The 22,428-nt window shown below is 43.1% G+C and overlaps 1 protein-coding gene across 4 annotated transcripts in view; it reads left to right on the top strand.

Moving 5' to 3' along the window:
* Positions 1 to 22,428, top strand: part of LOC138947760 (coatomer subunit alpha-like) — a 43,643-nt gene that overhangs the window by 6,844 nt on the left and 14,371 nt on the right. Inside the window, exons 4-23 of one of the 4 annotated variants that reach the window (XM_070319319.1) lie at positions 1,947 to 2,023; positions 3,171 to 3,280; positions 3,679 to 3,894; positions 5,268 to 5,403; positions 5,827 to 5,909; positions 6,785 to 6,935; positions 8,542 to 8,608; positions 9,373 to 9,448; positions 10,260 to 10,342; positions 11,783 to 11,922; positions 12,684 to 12,769; positions 13,494 to 13,632; positions 15,213 to 15,375; positions 15,812 to 15,958; positions 16,385 to 16,574; positions 17,176 to 17,271; positions 17,585 to 17,794; positions 18,458 to 18,469; positions 20,419 to 20,508; positions 21,378 to 21,481. In XM_070319319.1, the coding sequence (XP_070175420.1) occupies positions 1,947 to 2,023; positions 3,171 to 3,280; positions 3,679 to 3,894; positions 5,268 to 5,403; positions 5,827 to 5,909; positions 6,785 to 6,935; positions 8,542 to 8,608; positions 9,373 to 9,448; positions 10,260 to 10,342; positions 11,783 to 11,922; positions 12,684 to 12,769; positions 13,494 to 13,632; positions 15,213 to 15,375; positions 15,812 to 15,958; positions 16,385 to 16,574; positions 17,176 to 17,271; positions 17,585 to 17,794; positions 18,458 to 18,469; positions 20,419 to 20,508; positions 21,378 to 21,481 (2,376 nt within the window). Of the gene's footprint in view, positions 1 to 1,946; positions 2,024 to 3,170; positions 3,281 to 3,678; positions 3,895 to 5,267; positions 5,404 to 5,826; positions 5,910 to 6,784; positions 6,936 to 8,538; positions 8,609 to 9,372; positions 9,449 to 10,259; positions 10,343 to 11,782; positions 11,923 to 12,683; positions 12,770 to 13,493; positions 13,633 to 15,212; positions 15,376 to 15,811; positions 15,959 to 16,384; positions 16,575 to 17,175; positions 17,272 to 17,584; positions 17,795 to 18,457; positions 18,470 to 20,418; positions 20,509 to 21,377; positions 21,482 to 22,428 lie in introns of all 4 variants that reach the window. The other 3 variants (XM_070319318.1, XM_070319321.1, XM_070319320.1) reach the window with 3 other exon arrangements.

The raw sequence follows: 22,428 nt of genomic DNA, 5'->3' as shown, positions 1-22,428 counted from the left end.
TTTTAACCTTCAAATTCTCAATGTTGATTGTTTTTTTCATATTGAAGAACAATTCAAATAAAAGAATGAACTTTACTGAACCGGCCCATCTATTCTTTATTTAAGAAAAAACAAGGTTACACTGTTTAATTTTGCATTTCTAATGACACCCAAAAACGAGGCTTTAGAAACGGCAAAAAATAGGGGGAAATTAGGATAAGAAATTCATAAAAAAATACTTACTATCAACTTTGTGTTCTGAAACTTTGGCAATATCATCTGCAAACACTTTAGTACAATGTTATTGAGAGCTTTAGTTAAAATATTTAAAAAATCTTTAATTTATTAGCCTTTTAAAAATGTCACATGACAAGAGGCACCTTTTGACTTTGGCCCATATATACAAAAGAAAAAGAAAAAAACGCACACACACTTACACACACACACATGATATTGATAACATTGAATTGATACAGTTGCATAGAGCAACTATCTCATTCTTTTCTTCTTCAGGCTTTCTTTCATCCATTACACCCGCCACCCAGCTCCCTCATTTCACACGCACACAGTGTTGTGCCCAGATTAAGAGGACCACAGGGTAGTTGAGTCTGGACTGTAAATATGTTCTAAATGTCCTGGTTCAGTCAGAAGAGCTCCTACATGTCAAATCTATTGGACAATCAACCGACTAGGGGTCAGAACAAGCATTTGAATCAAAAACGTGTGTGTCAGTGACCGAAGACCAAGGTCTGGGAACAACACTGCATACACACACAGTGCTGTTTCCAGACTCAAAAGACAAGGTTTGTTGGACCTGGGTTGGAAGTATGGACCCAGGTTTAAATGTCCTGGCTACAAAAAGGAATTGTTGGTCAGAAAACATCCTGTTCATGTCAAAATATGTGACAGTTCATCAGTTGACTGGGTAGGCTTCAGAACAATGCATCAGTTAATAAAAGTATGCATTTGTCAGTGACTGAAGACGGATATCTGGGAACAACATTGCATACACTTGCAACACATTCTTCCAGCAATTTGCATTCTTCAGTATTCAGATCGTATCTAATTCTCCTTTAAAGTTTCTTTCCCGCAGTGGGGCACTGCGGTTATGAAATTAAAGGCCCCTCCTGTTTTTGGAACCGCAGGAGCTTTCTAGTTTGCTGTTAGGTAGATTTTTGGTTCCTCTTTCCTGTCATGCTCTCTTTTTCTTCATGAATTCTTTTCTTTTTTCTGCCTTCTTGCTCATTCACCTGTATTTTTTCCAAAAATCTCTTCTCTTGCCGCTTGTCTCGCGATTCATGTATAGTTTAATCTGTTAGTGTTCTGATGTAAGTCCAGCAGTAGATAGGTTAAGCCTATTTTAACATACTGGAAACTGGTAATCTTCCAGTAGGTATTAATTTAGTTTTACTAAAGCCTGCTGGGACACAAGTAATGGGTTAGTGCATTTGTAAACAGGAATCGCTTGACAAGTGGCCCCCTTCATCCCCCCCTTCCTCGTCCTGATATGGCTCTGCGTAGTCGGCTGGACGTTAAGCAACAAATAAACAAACAAACAAACAAACAATAAAGTTTCTTCTATTTCCAAGCCTGAGACTCTTCTTTCTTCTTGTCGATCACACGTCTATATTGTCAGCACGGACAGCGAGACAAGTAAGCCTGAGACTCTTCTTTCTTCTTGTCGATCACACGTCTATATTGTCAGCACGGACAGCGAGACAAGTAAACCTGAGACTCTTCTTTCTTCTTGTCGATCACACGTCTATATTGTCAGCACGGACAGCGAGACAAATAAACCTGAGACTCAAAAGAGAAGTTGTTCATACTCACTTTGCACTGCAGTCGCTAGCATTGTTAAATGTTGTTGAACTGAAAGTTTTTAAAATTTGGCGTGAATGTGGCTGCCATTTTTGGTTATTTAAAAAAACAATTAATATCATTTTTATGTTTGATTCTTGCCAACACAGGAGTATCCGTGGGTGCTGAGTGCCTCTGATGATCAGACCATTCGCATCTGGAACTGGCAGTCACGTACCTGTATCAGGTGAATTGTATAAATATGTGTTGATCTGCAAGTCCATGTGTACCCATGTTAACATGGTTGTTTTACTTCCTTTTTGCGATGGACTCAGGCTTATATTTGTATGAGGATTTGGTATGTTGTTGATATAGGTAGCACTTTGGGATTACAGTATTTTCATTTTATACAAAGTCTGTGATGCATGTCACGTTTTATTTAGTTTGACGGCGATTGTGTAAATAATGCTGAATTAATTGTCATCCAGTTATACCATCATCTCCCTCCACTCCCTAGCTCTACTGGACACAGACACAAACGCATGGTCGCATTTACACAGTAGGTCAGGGGTGTCCTTTGGATTTAGTGTTTGTGTATAGCTGACTTTGTTGAAGGTAGCCCCTTTACTATGTTTGATCGTAGTGGAGCAAAATGTTAGAGATCTCGACTTATCTAGGGCCAGCTTTATGAGGGCAGTGCCCATCTCCTCTCCCTCGTTGCCTCCGCCTTCCCCGGCCCTAGGGCCAGCTTTATGAGGGCAGTGCCCATCTCCTCTCCCTCTCTGCCTTCCCTTCCCATAGGGCCAGCTTTATGAGGGCAGTGCCCATCTCCTCTCCCTCGTTGCCTCCGCCTTCCCCAGCCCTAGGGCCAGCTTTATGAGGGCAGTGCCCATCTCCTCTCCCTCGTTGCCTCCGCCTTCCCCAGCCCTAGGGCCAGCTTTATGAGGGCAGTGCCCATCTCCTCTCCCTCGTTGCCTCCGCCTTCCCCGGCCTGATTGGGGTCAGGTACCCATTTCCAGCTGGGAGGACTGGAGAGCGCTCTGAAAATGGGGTATTTGTATTCGCCTCAAGAGGGGATCGAACCCCGATCGCCAGCGTGAGAGGCAAGCGCCCTAACCACTATGCCACTCCGGCTCCAGTTTACAGTTTGATATACGGTGGAACCCTCTTTTTAAAACCTCAAAGTCTGAGAAAACAAGGTCTTAAAAAGGAGGGAGTCTTAAAACGAGGGTAAATTAACAGAGGTTAGGAACAGAAAGTCTGAGAAAACAAGGTCTTAAATGGGAAGGGGGGGGGGGGGGGGGGGGGGGGTCTGAATAGGAGTGTTCCACCGTAGTGTGAGGCGACTTTGTGTATGGAGAGGCGAGTGTTGACAAGTGTTGTGTTGGTTGCAGCGTGCTGACGGGCCACAGTCACTATGTGATGTCCGCTCAGTTCCACCCCAGTGAGGACATGGTGGTGTCTGCTTCGCTCGACCAGACCGTTCGTGTCTGGGACATCTCTGGTGAGTTTAGCATGTGTTACAGTTAGTCACAGATGACGTGAGAGGGAGAGAATAGTTGAAGAAATATTTTATGTGTGTGTTGTTTTCCCCCACTTCATTTTTCATCTTATTTTCTGCTTTTGGTTCCCTTGTAAGGCTAACCTCTGTCCATTTCCTTATTTGAAGTTAATTCATACCTTTTAGTTATTTGCTTGAGCAAATGATGATGATGCTGTATTCAACCTTAGTTACAGAAAGAGGATTGTTACATATCTGTAAAATGGAAACTCGGCCTTCTATTCCACTGTAGTATGTTCCGGATGTAAAAACTTCTTGTGGAGTAAACTATTTATCACATGAGCACAGAATTCAGATAACTACGGCAAACACCTAACAATGCTTCTGCTCCTCTCACACAGGTCTGCGCAAGAAGAACGTTGCCCCAGGGCCAGGCGGGATCGAGGATCGTCTCCGCAACCCGGCCCAGACGGACTTGTTCGGGACGTCTGACGCCATCGTGAAGCACGTGCTGGAGGGTCATGACAGGGGAGTGAACTGGGCAACTTTCCACCCCACACTGCCGCTCATTGTGTCCGGGGCTGACGACCGTCAGGTCAAGCTGTGGAGGATGAACGGTGAGCTGCAGTGATGGGTGATAGCACTGTCAACCCTGTCTATAACAACCAGTGAATGGACCAGCTGTCGTTAGAGAGAGGTGGTCAATACATTACGCAGGGATTGGCTTGGCTTTTGTACACTAGAGGTCCATTGACTGACTCAGCCATGACTCAATCAGTCATTTTGCAAACCAATCAGTCAAGACAAAAACCTGTCCTTCCACCACGGGACTGCCGCAATTGTGCATTACGGCAGTGAGGAGAAACTTCTGAAAGTTGTTTACAATGTACAAATGAGAGGAAAATTCAATTCATTTCCTTGTTTATTTTCCAGTGGTCTTACATGAAGAGGAATAAAAGGTCTGAGGACACAATAACCATATTTATTTCAATTAAGTAAGGAAGGGGGAAAAAAAGAAAGAACAAGACAGCAGACAAAAATAAGACGAGCTGACTGACTGCTGCATGTCTATCGGTCAGTTGACGGATTGAGACCCATGTGTGTCAGTCTTTTCAGAAAATTTAACATGGCAAATGACCGACGCCCAAGCCAATCCCTACATTACGATACAATGTAATACAATAATACTTTATTATCTGAAAATGATAAATTACATTGGTTACTATGGGCCGGTGAAGTAGATAGGAAAACAATCTTGTCTGGGGTCATTTAGGGTGGATGTCATGGGCAAGTGGTGGTTATTGAGAGGTGTAGGTTTGACTGTATCAACCTAACATCAGTTCTTTGATGTAAGAAAGATCTCCGTCATTCAATGTTGAATGTATAACTACAGGAATTTGGGCCATCTGAACTTTAAAAAAGAATCGTTTGAACACTGCTAGTGGAATAAAAACTGTATGAGAATGATTTTGAAAGATTTGATTCAGTGCATGCACCTATTTCAGACATTTGTCAGATACATTCCTTTCTCATGTACTTTTGTACAGATGAACCAAAACCACAATGCCCATTCTTCCTGTATTAAAATTTGATCTGATACTTTTTAATTCCAAGTAATTTGTGTCCAGATAGACCCAACGGCACGGTTGGCCTAGTGGTAAGGCGTCCGCCCCGTGATCGGGAGGTCGTGGGTTCGAACCCCGGCCGGGTCATACCTAAGACTTTAAAATTGGCAATCTGGTGGCTGCTCCGCCTGGCGTCTGGCATTATGGGGTTAGTGCTAGGACTGGTTGGTCCGGTGTCAGAATAATGTGACTGGGTGAGACATGAAGCCTGTGCTGCGACTTCTGTCTTGTGTGTGGCGCACCGCCCTGATATGGCCCTTCGTGGTCGGCTGGGCGTTAAGCAAACAAACAAACAAAAAATTCATTCTATATCAGAATTTGGTCAGCCACTTTCCATTCCCTGATGATTTGTGTGTGCGTTGCAGAGGCCAAGGCGTGGGAGGTGGACACTTGTCGCGGTCACTACAACAACGTGTCGTGCTGCATCTTCCACCCGCGACAAGAACTCATCCTCAGCAACTCGGAGGACAAGAGTATCCGCGTCTGGGACATGAGCAAGAGGTACAGCTTGACTTTTTGTTGCAAGGGTTGGTTGGTTGGTTGGTTTTATCCTCCCCACAACTTCTTATGGCTACCCGGGACCGCTGCAAGCCGGGAACGGTGCAAGTTTGTTTCTTTTCTTGGTTTAAACAATTCAGAAAATGACAGATGACAATGCCACATTCAATCAATTTAACAAATGGAGCATTACAAGCATGTTTTCTGTCTTGGTGCTTGTGTGATGCTGCTTTGTGCTGTTTTCATTGTGGTTTGTGTAGAATTAAGTTTCTGAAATCTGAGAAATTACAGCTCATACACAATGTTAAGCCGGCATGGACAGACTGTATGAAACTCCTCAAATTGGTGTTTAATGACGATGGTAAGGGTGAAGTAAGAAAAAAAAGCAGTGATGACTTATCATTATGTTTGTGTGTTATGTCACAGGACTGGAGTGCAGACGTTCCGTCGTGAGCATGACAGATTCTGGGTCATTGCCGCTCATCCCACCCTCAACCTCTTTGCCGCAGGTACATCACTTGTTATTAAGACGAGAAATGATTCTCCACTTCTTGTTTATTTAAGGGGAGGCTGAGTTTTAAAGCTATTACGTGTTTATGTTGTTAGACACACAAAACTTGAGAGAACCATAACTGCAGATAAAAAAGATAACCCGACTTTCCTATGTTTACTTGCCTGGTTTTGATGACAGCAAATATCGATGTAGATTGTCTTGCCCTATGGTGACCAAACCCAGAACATTCTGGCTTCTGATTGCACAGTAAGACTACACAGAATCTTAATGTTTTTCCTTTTGCAGTGCAGTGGAACCCCACTTCTTAGAACCCTGTTCATAACTTCTGTAAATTTACCCCCATTTTAAGACGCCCTCCTTTTTAAGACCTGATTTTTTTTATTGACATTTGAAGGTCTTAAAGCGGGTTTTCTCCCTTTTGAAGATTTAAGACACGGAGTTTTTAGACGGTTCTGTTCATAACTTCTGTAAATTCACCCCCAATTTAAGACTCCCCGCTATTTGAGACCTGACTTTTACAGACATTTGAAGGTCTTCTTCTTCTCGTTTGCTGGCATTTGAAGGTCTTTAAAAGCGGGGTTGCTCGGTACGTCTGGTTGTGTTGTGTGGTAAATGGGCATTGTGTTCTAGATGATGGAACGTGTAGCAAAGACCTGTACGTGTACGTGTAGATATTGCGTCACCCGGCCGTGACTCAATTTTTTTCTCCAATGTTCCAATTCATACTTTGTTCAAAATTGTTGTTCTCCCACCAAGACTGCAGATCTTGGCAAACGCGTGACGTAAAAACTAGATTTGATGACGTTACCCGTACACGTGCTGAAAGGTGCCACATCTAGATCTTGCTAATGGGCATTTCCTTCCCTGCAGGTCACGACAACGGCATGATCATCTTCAAGCTGGAGAAGGAGCGCCCGGCCATGGCGGTCCACCAGAACATCCTCTACTACGTCAAGGATCGATTCCTCCGCCGTCTCGACTTCACCACCTCCAAGGATATCGCTGTCATGCAGCTCAGGGGGTGAGAGAGAGAGAGAGAGAGGGAGAGAGAGAGAGAGAGAGAGAGAGAGAGAGAGAGAGGGAGAGGGAGGGAAATGGAGAGGGGGGGGGGGGGGGGCTAATTGTACAATCACAACGTAAGCTAAACTACGCCACTTGATTCCTCCGGCGTCTCGACTTCACCACCTCCAAGGATATCGCTGTCATGCATCTCAGGGGGTGAGAGTGGCAGGGAGCGCATGTTTGTCTTTGGTTAAACAATATTTTATTCAACATACATGGCATGAAACAATTGAAAATATGCAACTCGGACATGGAATCAAGCAAATGCTTCTTTTACATGACATGTCTTTGTATGTGTGGTGAAGGGGGGGGGGGGGGGATGATAAGGAGGGATCACTTGGAAGGGAGATGTGGTCATGTAGCAGCGCTGCGAGGGTTATTTGTGGTTAACGGTTTAGGCCTAATCAGCCAATTATGTTGGAATTCTTAGCTTGTAAAAAGACTGATCAGACATTTTAAGGGGGATAGTAAAAGAAACCTAAAGCAATAAAAGTAATAATTTAAACAATTATAACAACAAACTTCAACAACAACTGGACAAACAAAATGAACAGACAGTATGAATGGTAGAGTTGTCGCCATGAAATACTGGGCTAGCTAGCCTAGTCAGAAACACCATTCAGCCCAAAAGCGTAAAATAAAGAACAAATAGGAGGCTTTATTAGTAAAGTACCTTACCTTGAAGGTTAGAAGGTTTTTGACTCGCCTGAGTGCACACAGGGGCAAGTTTTTATCTGTGGGATGTTCTTAGGATTTGATCATTAAATTGATTAGTACAGGTCACAAAAAGGTCATATTTGGGTAAATAAGTAGGCAATCATCGTTCTCTTGAATTCATTTATGAAGCTAGAGCAGCACACAAAAATCAAAAATTCTCATATATTACATGTGATGAAAGGTAGGTCGTATAAGCATTTGCTTTTTTTTATTCGAAGAGGGTTTAATATACGTTATTTGCGTGTTTGACCAAAATATGACATTTTACACAGATCGAGACAGTCATTGTTCTCCGAGACCGCGCTAGCGGTCGAGGTGAACAATGACTGTCGAGATCTGTGTAAAATGTCATATTTTGGTCAAACACGCAAATAACATTTATGTATCGATCGAATTCCTTTCAGGTACTATGACTTTGTTGTTGTTTTGACGATTGAACGAGCACACACACACTCCTGTGCACACACACATGCAATCAAACACATCAGTTTCATATTTGGGCGTTTCAGGTTGACCGAAACTTCAAAAGAACTACAAAACACACGTCATGTACTGACTTTGTTGTTGTTTTGACATTGAAAAGCACACACACATGCAATCAAACACGCATGACGTGTGTTTTGAAGTTCCTTTCAAGTTTCGGTCAACCTGAAACACCAAATTATAAAGTTTTGTCGGCCTCTGACGTCACATGGCTCAAAGAAGGGAAATCCAATCTCCAATCGATACATTATAAATTGCAATATATATATATATATATATACATGTACCTTATTTTGTTGTTTGGCAGATTGTTTGAAGAGCTTTTGAATTGTAAATGATCTTCCGGTGTTTTCTGTGTTAAGCAGAGGATCACGCACACCGGTGACCAGCATGTCGTACAACCCTGCCGAGAATGCTGTGCTGCTGTGCACTGTGAGTTGCTGGACTTTGTTACTTCCCCACTATTTGTTTGCTTCCTCTCATTGACATGTCTTTTGTTTCCTGTCCCTGGAACCTTTGGTTGCATTCTCTGGGTTGACTTCTGGGTTTCTTTACTCTCTCTCTCTGCTCCCCTCCCCCCCCCCCCCCCCACCGCACTCACACACCACCCAACTCCCTCTCTTCTACTCACCTTTTCTCCTACTCTCTCACACACACACACACACACACACTCTCACTCTGTTTTTGTGTGTGTGTGTCTCTCTCTCACACACATGCACGCACGCACACACACACACACACACACACACACACACTCTCACTCTCTGTTTTTGTGTGTGTCTCTCTCTCACACACATGCACGCACGCACGCACACACACACACACACACTCTCACTCTCTGTTTTTGTGTGTGTCTCTCTCTCACACACATGCACGCACGCGCACACACACACACACACACACACACACACACACACACACACACACACCAACGCCTACTCTCTCCCTTAGACACTCTCACTTGACCACTTCTTTGTCTTTGAACTGCAACCTCTCTTTTTCTCTTCATCTCTGCTCCGCGCCCTTTCTCATGCTTTCCTTGTTGTTTTTGACCAGAGTTTTTCTGTACAAAGCAAAAGCTCTGTTTCCTAAATTTTGAACTTGACTTATAAAATCGCTCAGATCTTTTTTTTTTTGTGCTTACATATTTAGTCACGCTGAGAATTGTGATGATTTTTGTTGTTTCATTTCATCAGACTGCGTCTAACGTGGAGAACAGCACCTACGACCTCTACATCATCCCCAAGGACAGTGACTCCCAGAACCCTGATGGTGAGCTATTCTTGTTTTGTTTTTGTTTTTATTTTATTTTTTATTTTGTGTGTGTGGATGAATACCTAGTTTTTAAAACCAGAAGAGTTAACAGCACACATGTCTTTTTTTTCTTTCATGGATTTTGCTCTGCATGTAGGTTTGTTTTCTATCATCCTTTCTGCTGTTTCAGTTTCAGTTTTCCCAAGTTGTATGTGTATAAGTCACTTTTGAAGACTTTTTAAGGGAATAAGAGGCATGGGAGTATATTGTCAACAGTTGAATGACATTGATACAAACAAACAAAAACGGGTTTTGTTTTTAGGTTGAGTGTTTGGCTGTTTAAGACTGATAAATATTAGCAGAAATTTGTTTTGTTTGTTAAATTATCTTTTTGTCTCATTTAACAAAGTTAAAAAACAAAGGAATACTGTACTCACCAATACAAGAACGAGACAAGACGGTACGAATTTTCGCTTATGGAAGCTTCATCAGGAAAAACAAGAACACAAAAGACAACAAAAAGCAGACGCAACACGGAACGAACAAGGTTTGAAAGAAAATGGAGGGGAAACATGCAAAAAAGGGAAGGAACTCTAGGAACGGAAATGAATGAAAGGGGAGAGAAGTGGTTGGATGATGTCATGGGCACAGGCATACTAGACTAAAAGTGATACACATTCATAAAAAGGGGGGGGGGGGGGGGGGGGACAGAGGGAAAAAAAAAAGAAAAAAAAAGGGGGGGAGGGGGGGAACAAACGTACACACGCACACATACACACACACACAATTGTTTAGATCTCATTTAACAAGACAAGTTATATCTTTACAGCCCCTGAAGGCAAGAGGTCTGCCGGTCTGACAGCAGTGTGGGTGGCACGAAACAGATTTGCTGTTCTGGACAGAACACACTCGGTATGTTGATCTAAGCTGACAGCAGTGTGGGTGGCACGAAACAGATTTGCTGTTCTGGACAGAACACACTCGGTATGTTGATCTAAGCTGACAGCAGTGTGGGTGGCACGAAACAGATTTGCTGTTCTGGACAGAACACACTCGGTATGTTGATCTAAGCTGACAGCAGTGTGGGTGGCACGAAACAGATTTGCTGTTCTGGACAGAACACACTCGGTATGTTGATCTAAGCTGACAGGCGTAGAATGGTGTTACTCCAGTATTTCCAACATTCTTGTTGGATCGACAGTTTCACTGACAGCTGCATTTGAAGTTAGAGCCTCTTTTCACTTGTGGTAGTGTATCTACAGAAGTAAACTGTATACGATACTGTGGACTCCCCCCCCCCCTTAAAACCTCACAAAAATTTCAGAAAATCAGGTCTTATAAAGGAGGATGTTTTTATACGAGGGTAAATTTACAGGAACTCTGAAAATAAAGGTTCTTAAAAGGGAGAGATTCTTAAATGGGGAGGTCTTAAAAAGGGGGTTCCACTGTACTACTGGGTGGCCGAGTGGTAACGCACTTGCGCTCGGAAGCGAGAGGTTGCTAGTTCGACCCTGGGTCAGGGCGTTAGCAATTTTCTCCCCCCTTTCCTAACCTAGGTGGTGGGTTCAAGTGCTAGTCTTTCGGATGAGACGAAAAACCGAGGTCCCTTCTTGTACACTACATTGGGGTGTGCACGTTAAAGATCCCACGATTGACAAAAGGGTCTTTCCTGGCAAAATTGTATAGGCGTAGATAAAAATGTCCACCAAATACCCGTGTGACTTGGAATAATAGGCCGTGAAAAGTAAGATATGCGCCGAAATGGCTGCGATCTGCTGGTCGATGTGAATGCGTGATGTATTGTGTAAAAAAATTCCGTCTCGCACGGCATAAATAAATCCCTGCGACTTGAATATGTGCGCAATATAAATTGCATAAAAATAAAAATAAAAAATAAATCCCTGCGCTTAGAACTGTACCCACGGAATACGCGCGATATAAGCCTCATATTGATTGATTGATTATGGTGAGTCGTATTTATAAGCATTTTCTGCTTTTCTTGTTTCAGTTATGGTCTCGGGTCTTGGAGTGCTCTTCTTGCAGTTTAAATTGTCACCCACCTTTCTTCTTGCATAAAATATAAACTGTATATAATACCAATTGAACTTGTATGATCTGCTTGGTCTAGTCAGTAGAACATGTATGTTAAGATAAGGTAAGATAAGAAAACTTTAATGTCCATTTTCATTTTACACAAACAGGGAGATTTTTCTTTTGGCACGTACCACATTGCATTTCTAATAACACAGACACGATTAAAAAAAAGCTTAATAGAACATAAATACACTACTAAGATCAACTTATTGCATAATCATTTAAGTAAGTAATGTAAATTGTGTTTGGTTATTTCAGATCATCATCAAGAACCTGAAGAACGAGATCACCAAGAAGATCCAGTCGCCCAACTGTGAAGGAATCTTCTACGCCGGCACTGGCTGTCTGCTGCTGAAGGACTCCGACTCCGTCACTCTCTTTGATGTGCAGCAAAAAAGGTGACTGGTTGACCTGGTGTGCTTGAAGGGGGATTGGGGTTTGAGAGAGTGATTGTGGGGGGGGGGGGGGGGGAGGAAGGAAGGTGGGGAGAGGAAGGGATGGAGTCTGTGTTATGGTGTGTCTTTGTTTATTTTTCTAAATACTTTGAAGAACAGCAAAAGTGAGAGCAATGAATAGATTGTTTGTTTGTTCGTTCATGGGCTGAAACTCCCACGGCTTTTACGTGTATGACCGTTTTTACCCCGCCATTTAGGCAGCCATACGCCGCTTTCGGAGGAAGCATGCTGGGTATTTTCGTGTTTCTATAACCCACCGAACTCTGACATGGATTACAGGATCTTTTTCGTGCGCACTTGGTCTTGTGCTTGCGTGTACACACGGGGGGTGTTCGGACACCGAGGAGAGTCTGCACACAAAGTTGACTCTGAGAAATAAATCTCTCGCCGAACGTGGGGACGAACTCACGCTGACAGCGGCCAACTGGATACAAATCCAGCGCGCTACTGACTGAGCTACATCCCCACCCGCAATGAATAGATAAAACAATGCAGTTTGTCCCCTCTGCATCACCCTCTTTAGCTTTTTTAAGTGACTCCCACTCCCCCCTTCCCCCTAAATGCATCTTTTAATTTTAATTGTCTCTTCATTACTGTTTGTGTGATTCTTCCATAACCTTGATAAGTTTGTCCCAGAGGTGTGAGTTCATTGAAAGACCAAACTTGAGGTTGCAGAAAATGAAGTTTGAAATGCATGTTTTCAGAACCCTGGCGTCTGTGAAGATCTCCAAGCTGAAGGGAGCCATCTGGTCGGCTGACATGTCTCACGTCGCTCTCTTCAGCAAGCACGGTTAGTGCCCTGTCAAGCTATGCTAATTAATTAATCAAAATAATTAACTATTTTGTCCCCAGTTCTAGTGACTATTTGGGTCATGAGGTGTTAATACGCTAAGAAAGGGTTGGGGGGGGGGGGGGGGTGGGAGGATGACAGGAGTGTTATGGTGATAAGATTTGTAAAAATATTTTCATGGTCTTGTACCATATTGCCCGTAATCAACAGTTTCTGTCAAGTATGGATGAGAAATATTTGAATATGTTCAGTGAAACTTTGGATTTGCTTTAGGCTAAGCGTCACTAGCTTGAAGTGATAGTGGGTAAGTTTTTGTTGGGGTGTACTCAAGTGTGAAAGAAAATAGTAAGACATGATGTATTTTTGTTTATCTTTGCGTGTGTCAGAGTGCGTGCGTCTGCGCATGTGGTGTGCGTGCATACGTATGCGAGCGTAACTGCGAGCGCATGTGTGTCTGTGAAGAGACGTGCTTGTTCATACATTATGTACATGTGTGTTAACATTATGTTTGATTTGTAATAAAATCAGCTAACATGAGAGCTTTAACATCTTCTTGACAGGAATACAGCTTTTTGGAAAAACAAAAAGCTGAATAAACCTACTTTTCCAATTATTAGATAGGCCTGTTCACATTGGATACTTAATTTAAATCTGAAATCAGTGTCCATGAAAATACCTTTGGCTACTGAAAGGTAACATGGGACTGTCATTCTTATTTTTTCAGTGATTTCCATTTGCAATCGCAAGCTGGAGAACTTGTGTACGATCCATGAGAACATCCGCGTCAAGTCAGGAGCCTGGGACGAGAGCGGCATCTTCGTCTACACCACTAGCAACCACATCAAATACGCTCTCACCAACGGGTATGTGCAGCTCTGTCACAGTGTGCGTTTAAATTGATTGGCTACGTATCTGAGGTTAAGAATGTCCACACAAATACGCTCTCACCAACGGGTATGTACAGTTGTGTGTGTGCATTTAAATTGATGGTTTTCTTATCCGACGTTAAGTTTTTCTGCACAAATACTCTCTCACCAATGGGTATGGTACGTACAGTACTGAGTGCCCATGTTAACTGATGGTCTACTTATCCAACTTTGTATGTGTGTGCGCAATAAGAATACATACAGTAAGTAGTTTCTCTGAACATCCAGTCTTGTATGTGCAGTGTGATATTTCTGCAGATACCAGGTTCAGTTTGAAAACCTTTGGCGTCTTGTCACCATGTGCTGTTGTGATGATACCGAACACTGACAGTTTGTGCTGTTATGGTTAATCTTAATCTTCGTCGTTCTCCTATTTCTGATTGAATCCTTCATAACAATGTCCTTGCCAATCACTGGCTCTGCATTCCATTTGATGGGCTTGGCTGTTACACGGGTCAAAAAGCCTTCAGTCCCCATACAAATCTCATCACATGTTGTCAGTTTCAAATCTCAACAGCAATAGGACAATTTCTTCATGGACAATTGTGTTCCTCTTTTTGCCTCCTTAGTAATAATAATGATAATAATAATGATAATAATATTAGAACATTATATAGCGCTTCTCCACCCCCCCGCGGGTTAGGGGGAAGAATTTACCCGATGCTCCCCAGCATGTCGTAAGAGGCGACTAACGGATTCTGTTTCTCCTTTTACCCTTGTTAAGTGTTTCTTGTATAGAATATAGTCAATGTTTGTAAAGATTTTAGTCAAGCAGTATGTAGGAAATGTTAAGTCCTTTGTACTGGAAACTTGCATTCTCCCAGTAAGGTAATATATTGTACTACGTTGCAAGTCCCTGGAGCAATTTTTTGATTAGTGCTTTTGTGAACAAGAAACAATTAACAAGTGGCTCTATCCCGTCTCCCCCCCCCCCCCCCCCCCCCCCCCCCTTTCCCCGTCGAGATATAACCTTCGTGGTTGAAAACGACGTTAAACACCAAATAAAGAAAGAAAGATAGCGCTTCTCCACAGCTCAAATAATATCCATACTCTCTGCCAGTACAGTGGAAACCCTGTTTTAAGACCCTAGTTTTCCACATTTTCTGTTCATAACCCGTGTAAACTTACCTCCCTTTAAAGCCTTTATTTTCTCAGAATTGTGGAGATCTTTATAAAAAATAAAAGGGGGGGGGGGTCATGTAGTACAGTGGAACCCCCCTTTTAAGACCTCCGAATTTCAGACTTACTCCCTACTATGACCCTGTTTTTTCAGACGTTCTGGTCATTACCTCTGAAAACTTACCCCCATTTTAAGACCTCCGAATTTCAGACTTACTCCCTACTATGACCCTGTTTTTTCAGACGTTCTGGTCATTACCTCTGAAAACTTACCCCCATTTTAAGACTCCTTCCTTTTTAAGAACTGACTTTCTCAGTTTTTTGGAAGCTTTAAAAGGGGGGTTCCACTGTATCGGTGACAAAACTTCACCAATTTGAACATTTTCTTGTCTTTGCAGTGATCACGGCATCATCCGCACCCTGGACCTGCCCATCTACATCACGCGCATCAAGGGAACCAACGTGTACTGCCTGGATCGTGAGTGTCGCCCTCGTGTCCTCAACATCGACCCCACAGAGTACCGCTTCAAGCTGGCCCTTGTCAACCGCAAGTATGAAGAGGTGAGTCCCATCTGATTTCTGCTTCTTCTTCTTTTTCTTCTTCTTCTTCTTCTTCTTCTTCTTCTTCTTCTTCTTCTTCTTCTTCTTCTTCTTCTTCTTCTTCTTCTTCTTCTTCTTCTTCTTCTTCATTCATGCTGAGACTCCCACGTTCACTAATGTTTTTATTAGTTGCGGAAGAGTTGCTTTCCTTTGTTTCTATAGAAATACTGGGGCAAGCTTACTGGAACATTTAATTTATTTGTTTTGTCATAAATTAACCGTTCCAGTAATTTATCGTTCTTAATTGGGTGTATTATTCTAAGTTTTGAAACGTTGGCAGTCAGTCTGTTCTTGGATTTCAGCAAGTTTTGTGTTTTTCTTCGTCTTCAACCTGCTAAATGGTTTACCTGCACAGAAAATATTGCCCTGTTTGATAGCCGGCATTTGACGGTTGCAGGTGCTGCACATGGTGCGTAACGCCAAGCTGGTGGGACAGTCCATCATCGCCTACCTGCAGAAGAAGGGCTACCCAGAGGTGGCGCTGCACTTTGTCAAGGACGAGAAGACCCGCTTCGGTCTGGCCCTCGAGTGTGGCAACATTGAGGTGAGTTTGGCCATGCATTGACACCCCCATTTCAAGAATCAAGAAACAAGAAAGGTCCAGATTTTCAGACAGGACAAAGCGTTTATGTCGGAATTTGTCCAAAACATAAAGAAATGGTTGCCTTGTCTCCTGAATCCGGAGTTCAAACTATATCAGAAATGTTGTGATATAGCTAGGTATGGGGATTTTTTTTTTTTATACACAAATTTCCACATCGGCACCACTACCTTAACTGTTAATCCCCATACCTGATGACAAAGGTTTACCATACAATCACAATCTTAAGAAGCGGAGAAAAATAATTGTTTTCGAAAATAAAATAAATAATGGGGCATACCACTGGATCAAACACGCACACTCGCGCGAGCAGAGAGAAAAGAAGAAGAAAAGAGTTGTTTAGCTGTATAACAAATCTGTGTGTGTCAGATTGCCCTGGAGGCGGCGCGAGCGTTGGACGACCTTGCGTGCTGGGAGCGACTGGGGGAGGCAGCCCTCCTGCAGGGCAACCACCAGATCGTGGAGATGGCCTACCAGAAGACCAAGAACTTCGACAAGCTCTCCTTCCTCTACCTCATCACGGGAAACCTGGAGAAGCTTAAGAAGATGATGAAGATTGGTGAGTAGGGTGGGGGATGGAGAGAGAGAGAGAGAGAGAGAGAGAGAGAGAGAGAGACTGAAACTGAACTTTATTAGAAAAGGATAGATGTTTTAGGCAGATCCTCATCTTACAACCTGTCCCTTATACAAAGAGAGAGAGAGAGAGCTGATTGTATGTGAGAACTAATGGAGAAGGTTGAGTGCATGCAGCTTACTTCACAGCTGTATTTGGGTTGCACTTTGGTATTGTAGAGAGGGAGACAGAGACTATTAGGCCAACAAAAAAAATAGTCTGTTTACGGTAACCCGACCGACCCTATTTTTTCGCGCGACCCTAGACTTTTTTTTGACATTTGGGGAGAAAAAAAACAAAACAAAAAAACCCGTAAAAATATGGTTTTTGGGAAAAGAAAAAAAAAATCCCGACCTACCGACCCTCTTTTTTTGGCCTATGTTACCGTAAACAGACATTTCTTTTTTTTTTTGCCTTATATGTGTGTGTCTGTCTGTCTTCCTTTTTTGTCTGTGAGTGTGAAACTGAACCTAGGATAAAAGTATAGTGAGACCGAAGGCGGGGCAGCAAGAAAACACAAATTAATCATTTATTTCTTATTTTCCAGCTGAGATCCGGAAGGACACCAGCGGCCATTACCAGAACGCCCTGTTGCTAGGCGACGTCCCGGAGCGTGTCAAGATCCTCAAGAACTGTGGACAGAGTGAGTGACTGGTTGTCTTCTTGATAATGCTGCGGGTAGTGGTAGTTTTTGTTTTTGTTTTTCTGTTTCCGTGCTTTGATGAAAAAAGATGACCAGTGACCCTAAGACATGTCTCCATACAGAGAAAGGAAATGTCATTTAAAGGCTTGCTTACAGAAGGTGTATTACAATAAATAAAAGACCAAGAACAGTGACTAGAATGTTGACTACACCTACTAACACACCCCATGGACGGAAAGTAATCCCCATTCATACCTGTCACTATAACCTTATGAACGTTTCACAAATTCATCACCATTTTCTCACCTGACAGAATCGCTGGCATACCTGACGGCTGCCACCCACGGGCTGCAGGAGGAGGCGGCGGAGCTGGAGGAGAGCTTTGCGGAGGAGGAGAAGAAGCCGGACTTGTACCCTGCGGCCAAGCTGCTGCAGCCCCCACCCCCCATCTGTCTGCAAGAGAACAACTGGCCCCTGCTCACCGTGTCCAAGGGATTCTTCGAGGGCGCCATGGCTAGCAGAGGTCAGTGCTTCACCTTTTGTGTAGTTTTCTACGTGTTTGGCTTTTTGCGTAAACTTTTTCTTTTAAGAGTTTCCAGTTCCCAGACTGACCGTATTCCCCCACAAAAAAACTCCCCGCAACGGGAGATAATGCTGGTGAGAAACCTGACCCTTAAATATTTTCTTGTTAGAGTTGCCGGTTCCCAGACCGACCTTATCCTCCCCCCCCCCCCCCCCCCCCCCCCCTCCCATAAAAAAAAACCAAAACCCAACCACACACAAAACTAACCAAACTCCCTCCCTACATCAGGAGATTTCTGGTGAGAACAGAAAAGGTAAAATGGCATTTTGAAAATAGCTTATACAGTGGAACCCCCCCTTTTTACGACCTAAACAAATTGGACAAAATCAAGTCTTAAAAGGGAAGGAGTTTTAAAATGGAGGTAAATTTAAAGACTTTATGAACAGAAAATCTAAGAAAGCAAGGTCTTATAAGGGGGGGGGGGTCTTAAAAGGGGGACCCCACTGTAGCATTACCATGCCGTCTGTATCGCTGTTTTTCCTTCCTTCCAACAGCTCTTATTACTTGTACGTCTTCCCAAGTGTTACTCTAAATCTGATTTCTCCTCAGGGGTTTGTGTGTTGACTGATAATCTTCCTTTCCTTGTTTCCCTCGGTTGGTAAGGTACCAGCAAAGGTAAGTTAACGGGGGTCGCTGAAGTTGTGGTGTGTAGCTGCTTTATCATGAATAACTTTAGCTGTAGTGAGACAGTCATTCTAAAAAAAGAAAAAGAAAAAAAGAGTATAGTCCTGAATTGAACCCGATTCTAATTAAAAGAAAAAAGAAAAAGTGTATAGTCCTGAATTAAACATGTAGAAGTGACATCACATAATAACAGAACAGCGACCGTTTGAGATTGACTCAGTGGGACCGTGAACCTCACCTAAAGCTTATTTGGGTTATTAGCCAAAAAGGAAAAAAGAAAGAGGAAAAAAACAGTAAAAGAACAGAAAGGTTGACCTAATTCAACTTCAGTTCAAAGTCTGTACAGTTTGAATCCAGTCAATAGAGTTGGAAATGAACCATGAAGCTGATTGGTGTTGTGCGTGATTTAAATTTCACTGCCACCTTTGCTCAGCTTGACGTATCTTGCCACTCTTGCTTCAATTTTCCAGATGCTTACAAGAATTAACACACAAAAATTGTTGATAACCTTACGACTGCGCATATTCCTATGATCTTGCCCTAACTGAGAGTTGCCTTTTGTTCATGCTTTTCCTACTGCCCATGGATTTACTCACCTCTTTTTGTTTCATTTTGTCACCCATTATTTTATTATCCCAGTGCTGGGAAATTCAGGTCGCTTTCTTCCAGGGGAAAGCTAGCGGCAACAAGAGTGGCGCTACCCAGGTGTGTGCGTGTTTAGGTGTAACTTCTTCTTCTTCTGCGTTCGTGGGCTGAAACTCCCACGTACACTTGTGTTTTTTGCACGAGTGGAAATTTACGTGTATGACCGTTTTTTACCCCGCCATTTAGGCAGCCATACGCCGTTTTCGGAGGAAGCCTGCTGGGTATTTTCGTGTTTCTATAACCCACCGAACTCTGACATGGATTACAGGGTCTTTTACGTGCGCACTTGGTCTTGTGCTTGCGTGTGCACACGGGGGTGTTCGGACACCGAGGAGAGTCTGCACACAAAGTTGACTCTGAGAAATAAATCTCTCGCCGAACGTAGGGACGAACTCACGCTGACAGCGGCCAACTGGATACAAATCCAGCGCGCTACCGACTGAGCTACATCCCCGCCCTGTTTAGGTGTAACAAATTTAGCCACCTTCGCTTCTGGCTGAATGATTCTTTACATAAAGTCAACCTTTGTCCGTCCCGTCCTGGATTCAAACCTATGACCCAAGTATCACAAATCTGGTGCTCTACCCATTGAGCTATCAGACCCCCAACACTGTGGTAGTAGATTTTGGGTCCACAATTTTCTGAGGAAGGTGACTGACTATACCAAGAGGAAAACAAATTGGGCCTGAGAAGTTGTTGTTTTTGTTCAAGAGTATAATTGAAGAGCAATCTTTCAGAGTCCTCTTTCACATCCATGTATGTGTGTTTTACCTCAGTCAATCAATCAATCAATATGAGGCTTATATCGCGCGTATTCCGTGGGTACAGTTCTAAGCGCAGGGATTTTTTTATTTTTTGTTTTATGCAATTTATATCGCGCACATATTCAAGGCGCAGGGATTTATTTATGCCGTGTGAGGAATGGCTTATGGAGCCCCCTTGTGGATTACAGATAAGGTTTTGGATTTTGAAAATGGTTTAGAGATAAGGTTTTGGATTTTAAAAATGATTTACAGATAAGGTTTTGGATTTTGAAAATGGTTTAGAGATAAGGTTTTGGATTTTTAAATAGTTGACAGATAAGACTGGATTTTGAAAATGGTTTACTGAGTTAATATTCAAGGATTTCAAAAATGGTTTGCTGATAAGGTCCCAGATTTTGAAAGAAAAATCAGGTAGAAACTACTAAAAATTGCTCTTAATTTCAAATAGTTTGCTGTGCCTGTGGCTTTTTTTTCTTGTTGATTTTCTATTTTCCAAATGTCATAACCTGTACCTGTATGTTGTGATGGTAGGTAAGCCCTCAGCGCTGGCGGCGGCAGAAGATCTGGACGAAGGGGCAGGAGGAGGCTGGGGCGACGATGCCGCCCTCATTTTGGACGAAGGTCAGTCTCTCTCTGTCTTAGCTGGGGGGGGGGGGGGGGGGGGAGGTGTATGCATGTATCTGGGGTTTTCTCCAGAGCTGTGTATGTGTAGGTGTGTTGATGTGGGTGGCACAACATGAAGTATATTGATGATTGTATGAACTGATAATATCCAGTATTTTACCACTAAAAATCTTAGAATTCTGAAAACAAAATAGGGTATTAGTCAGGCGTACTGATAGTGGTATGGGTGGTTTGTGTGGGGGTCTGTGAGTGTGTATATATGTATGAGTCTTGGTGTGCACACGTTATGCCATACAAATATAATGTAATCCCTGCATATTTTCACTACTTTGCATTTTTGTGTGAGACCCAGGATCTGTAAAGAAAAATGACAAGTCAGAAAACGTGTGAAAATTAGCTAAACTGTTCTGGCTAAACCGTTCTAGCTGAACAGTTCTAGCTAAATGAAACTGGTAGTCTAACCTGTGGGGCTGCTTAGTAAATTGAGCCGAGTCTTTAGTAGGATATGCGCCGAAATGGCTGCGATCTGCTGGCCGATGTGAATGCGTGATGTATTGTGTAAAAAAATTCCATCTCACACGGCATAAATAAATCCCTGCGCCTTGAATATTATATGTGCGCGATATAGATTGAATAAAAATTTTTTTTTTTTTTAAATCCCTGCGCTTAGAACTGTACCCACGGAATACGCGCGATATAAGCCTCATATTGATTGATTGGTCATTTTTATTGCATGGCTATGTCTCTCAGATAAATTATACATTGTGTTCACCTGACATACATCACATCATGAGCAAACACACAGGAAAGAAGATACCACAGACACAGTTGTTCGAATGGTGATTGAGTGGTTGCTATGGTTACAGAGGGTGGCTTTGGCACGGAAGGTTTTGACGAGGAGGGAGCGCCCGGTGAGGAGGGAGCAGGCTGGGAAGTGGATGAGGAGGACTTGGAGCTTCCTCCAGATCTGGTCAGTCTGTCTGTGTGTGTGTGTGTGTGTGTGTGTGTGTGTGTGTGTGTGTGTGTGTGTGTGTGTGTGTGTGTGTGAGGAGAGGGTCTATGTGCATTTCTGTGTCTGTCTGTGTCTGTCTGTCTGTGTGTTTCTGTCTGTCTGTGTTCATTTGTCTGTATTTGAGTAGGATATAAACGTTCATTGCTCGCCCTGAAACAGTTGTATTTTCTCTGTAAGTTTTTGTCCCAGTCTGTCAACTTTTGCTTTGACTGTGAGGGATACTTTAGTTAAAGCAATAGACAAATGGCCAACACAAGTTGTCCTTTTTTGGGAGGTTTCCTCTCATCTGAGGAGCGTGACGTACTACAGGTACCTTGTACTAAAGCAATATTCAGAATATTTTTTCTCTAGTGAGAAAGTAGAAGCAAAGTTGAATCTGTCCCGGAGAGCCAAATAGGTTGAAGGGACATGAAAGACCAACAATCAACCAGTTTCTCTTGTGTGTGTGTTTGTTTGTTTGTTTGCTTAACGCCCAGCCGACCACGAAGGGCCATATCAGGGCGGTGCTGCTTTGACATTTAACGTGCGCCACACACAAGACAGAAGTCGCAGCACAGGCTTCATGTCTCACCCAGTCACATTATTCTGACACCGGACCAACCAGTCCTAGCACTAACCCCATAATGCCAGACGCCAGGCGGAGCAGCCACTAGATTGCCAATTTTAAAGTCTTAGGTATGACCCGGCCGGGGTTTGAACCCACGACCTCCCGATCACGGGGCTCTTGTGTGTGTCCATCGGTTTATTGGTACATGTATTAGTGTTACAAATACAGTGGAACCTCCCTTTTAAGACATCCAAAAATCTGAGTAAATCATGTCTTCAAATTGGGGTGGGCAGGGATGTAGCTCAGTCGGTAGCGCGCTAGATTTGTATCCAGTAGGCCGCTGTCAGCGTGAGTTCGT

This window comes from Littorina saxatilis, linkage group LG14, assembly GCF_037325665.1.
Source record: "Littorina saxatilis isolate snail1 linkage group LG14, US_GU_Lsax_2.0, whole genome shotgun sequence".
In the NCBI taxonomy this organism is placed as follows: Eukaryota; Metazoa; Mollusca; class Gastropoda; order Littorinimorpha; family Littorinidae; genus Littorina; species Littorina saxatilis.
This window is presented reverse-complemented; position numbering and strand designations above follow the sequence as displayed.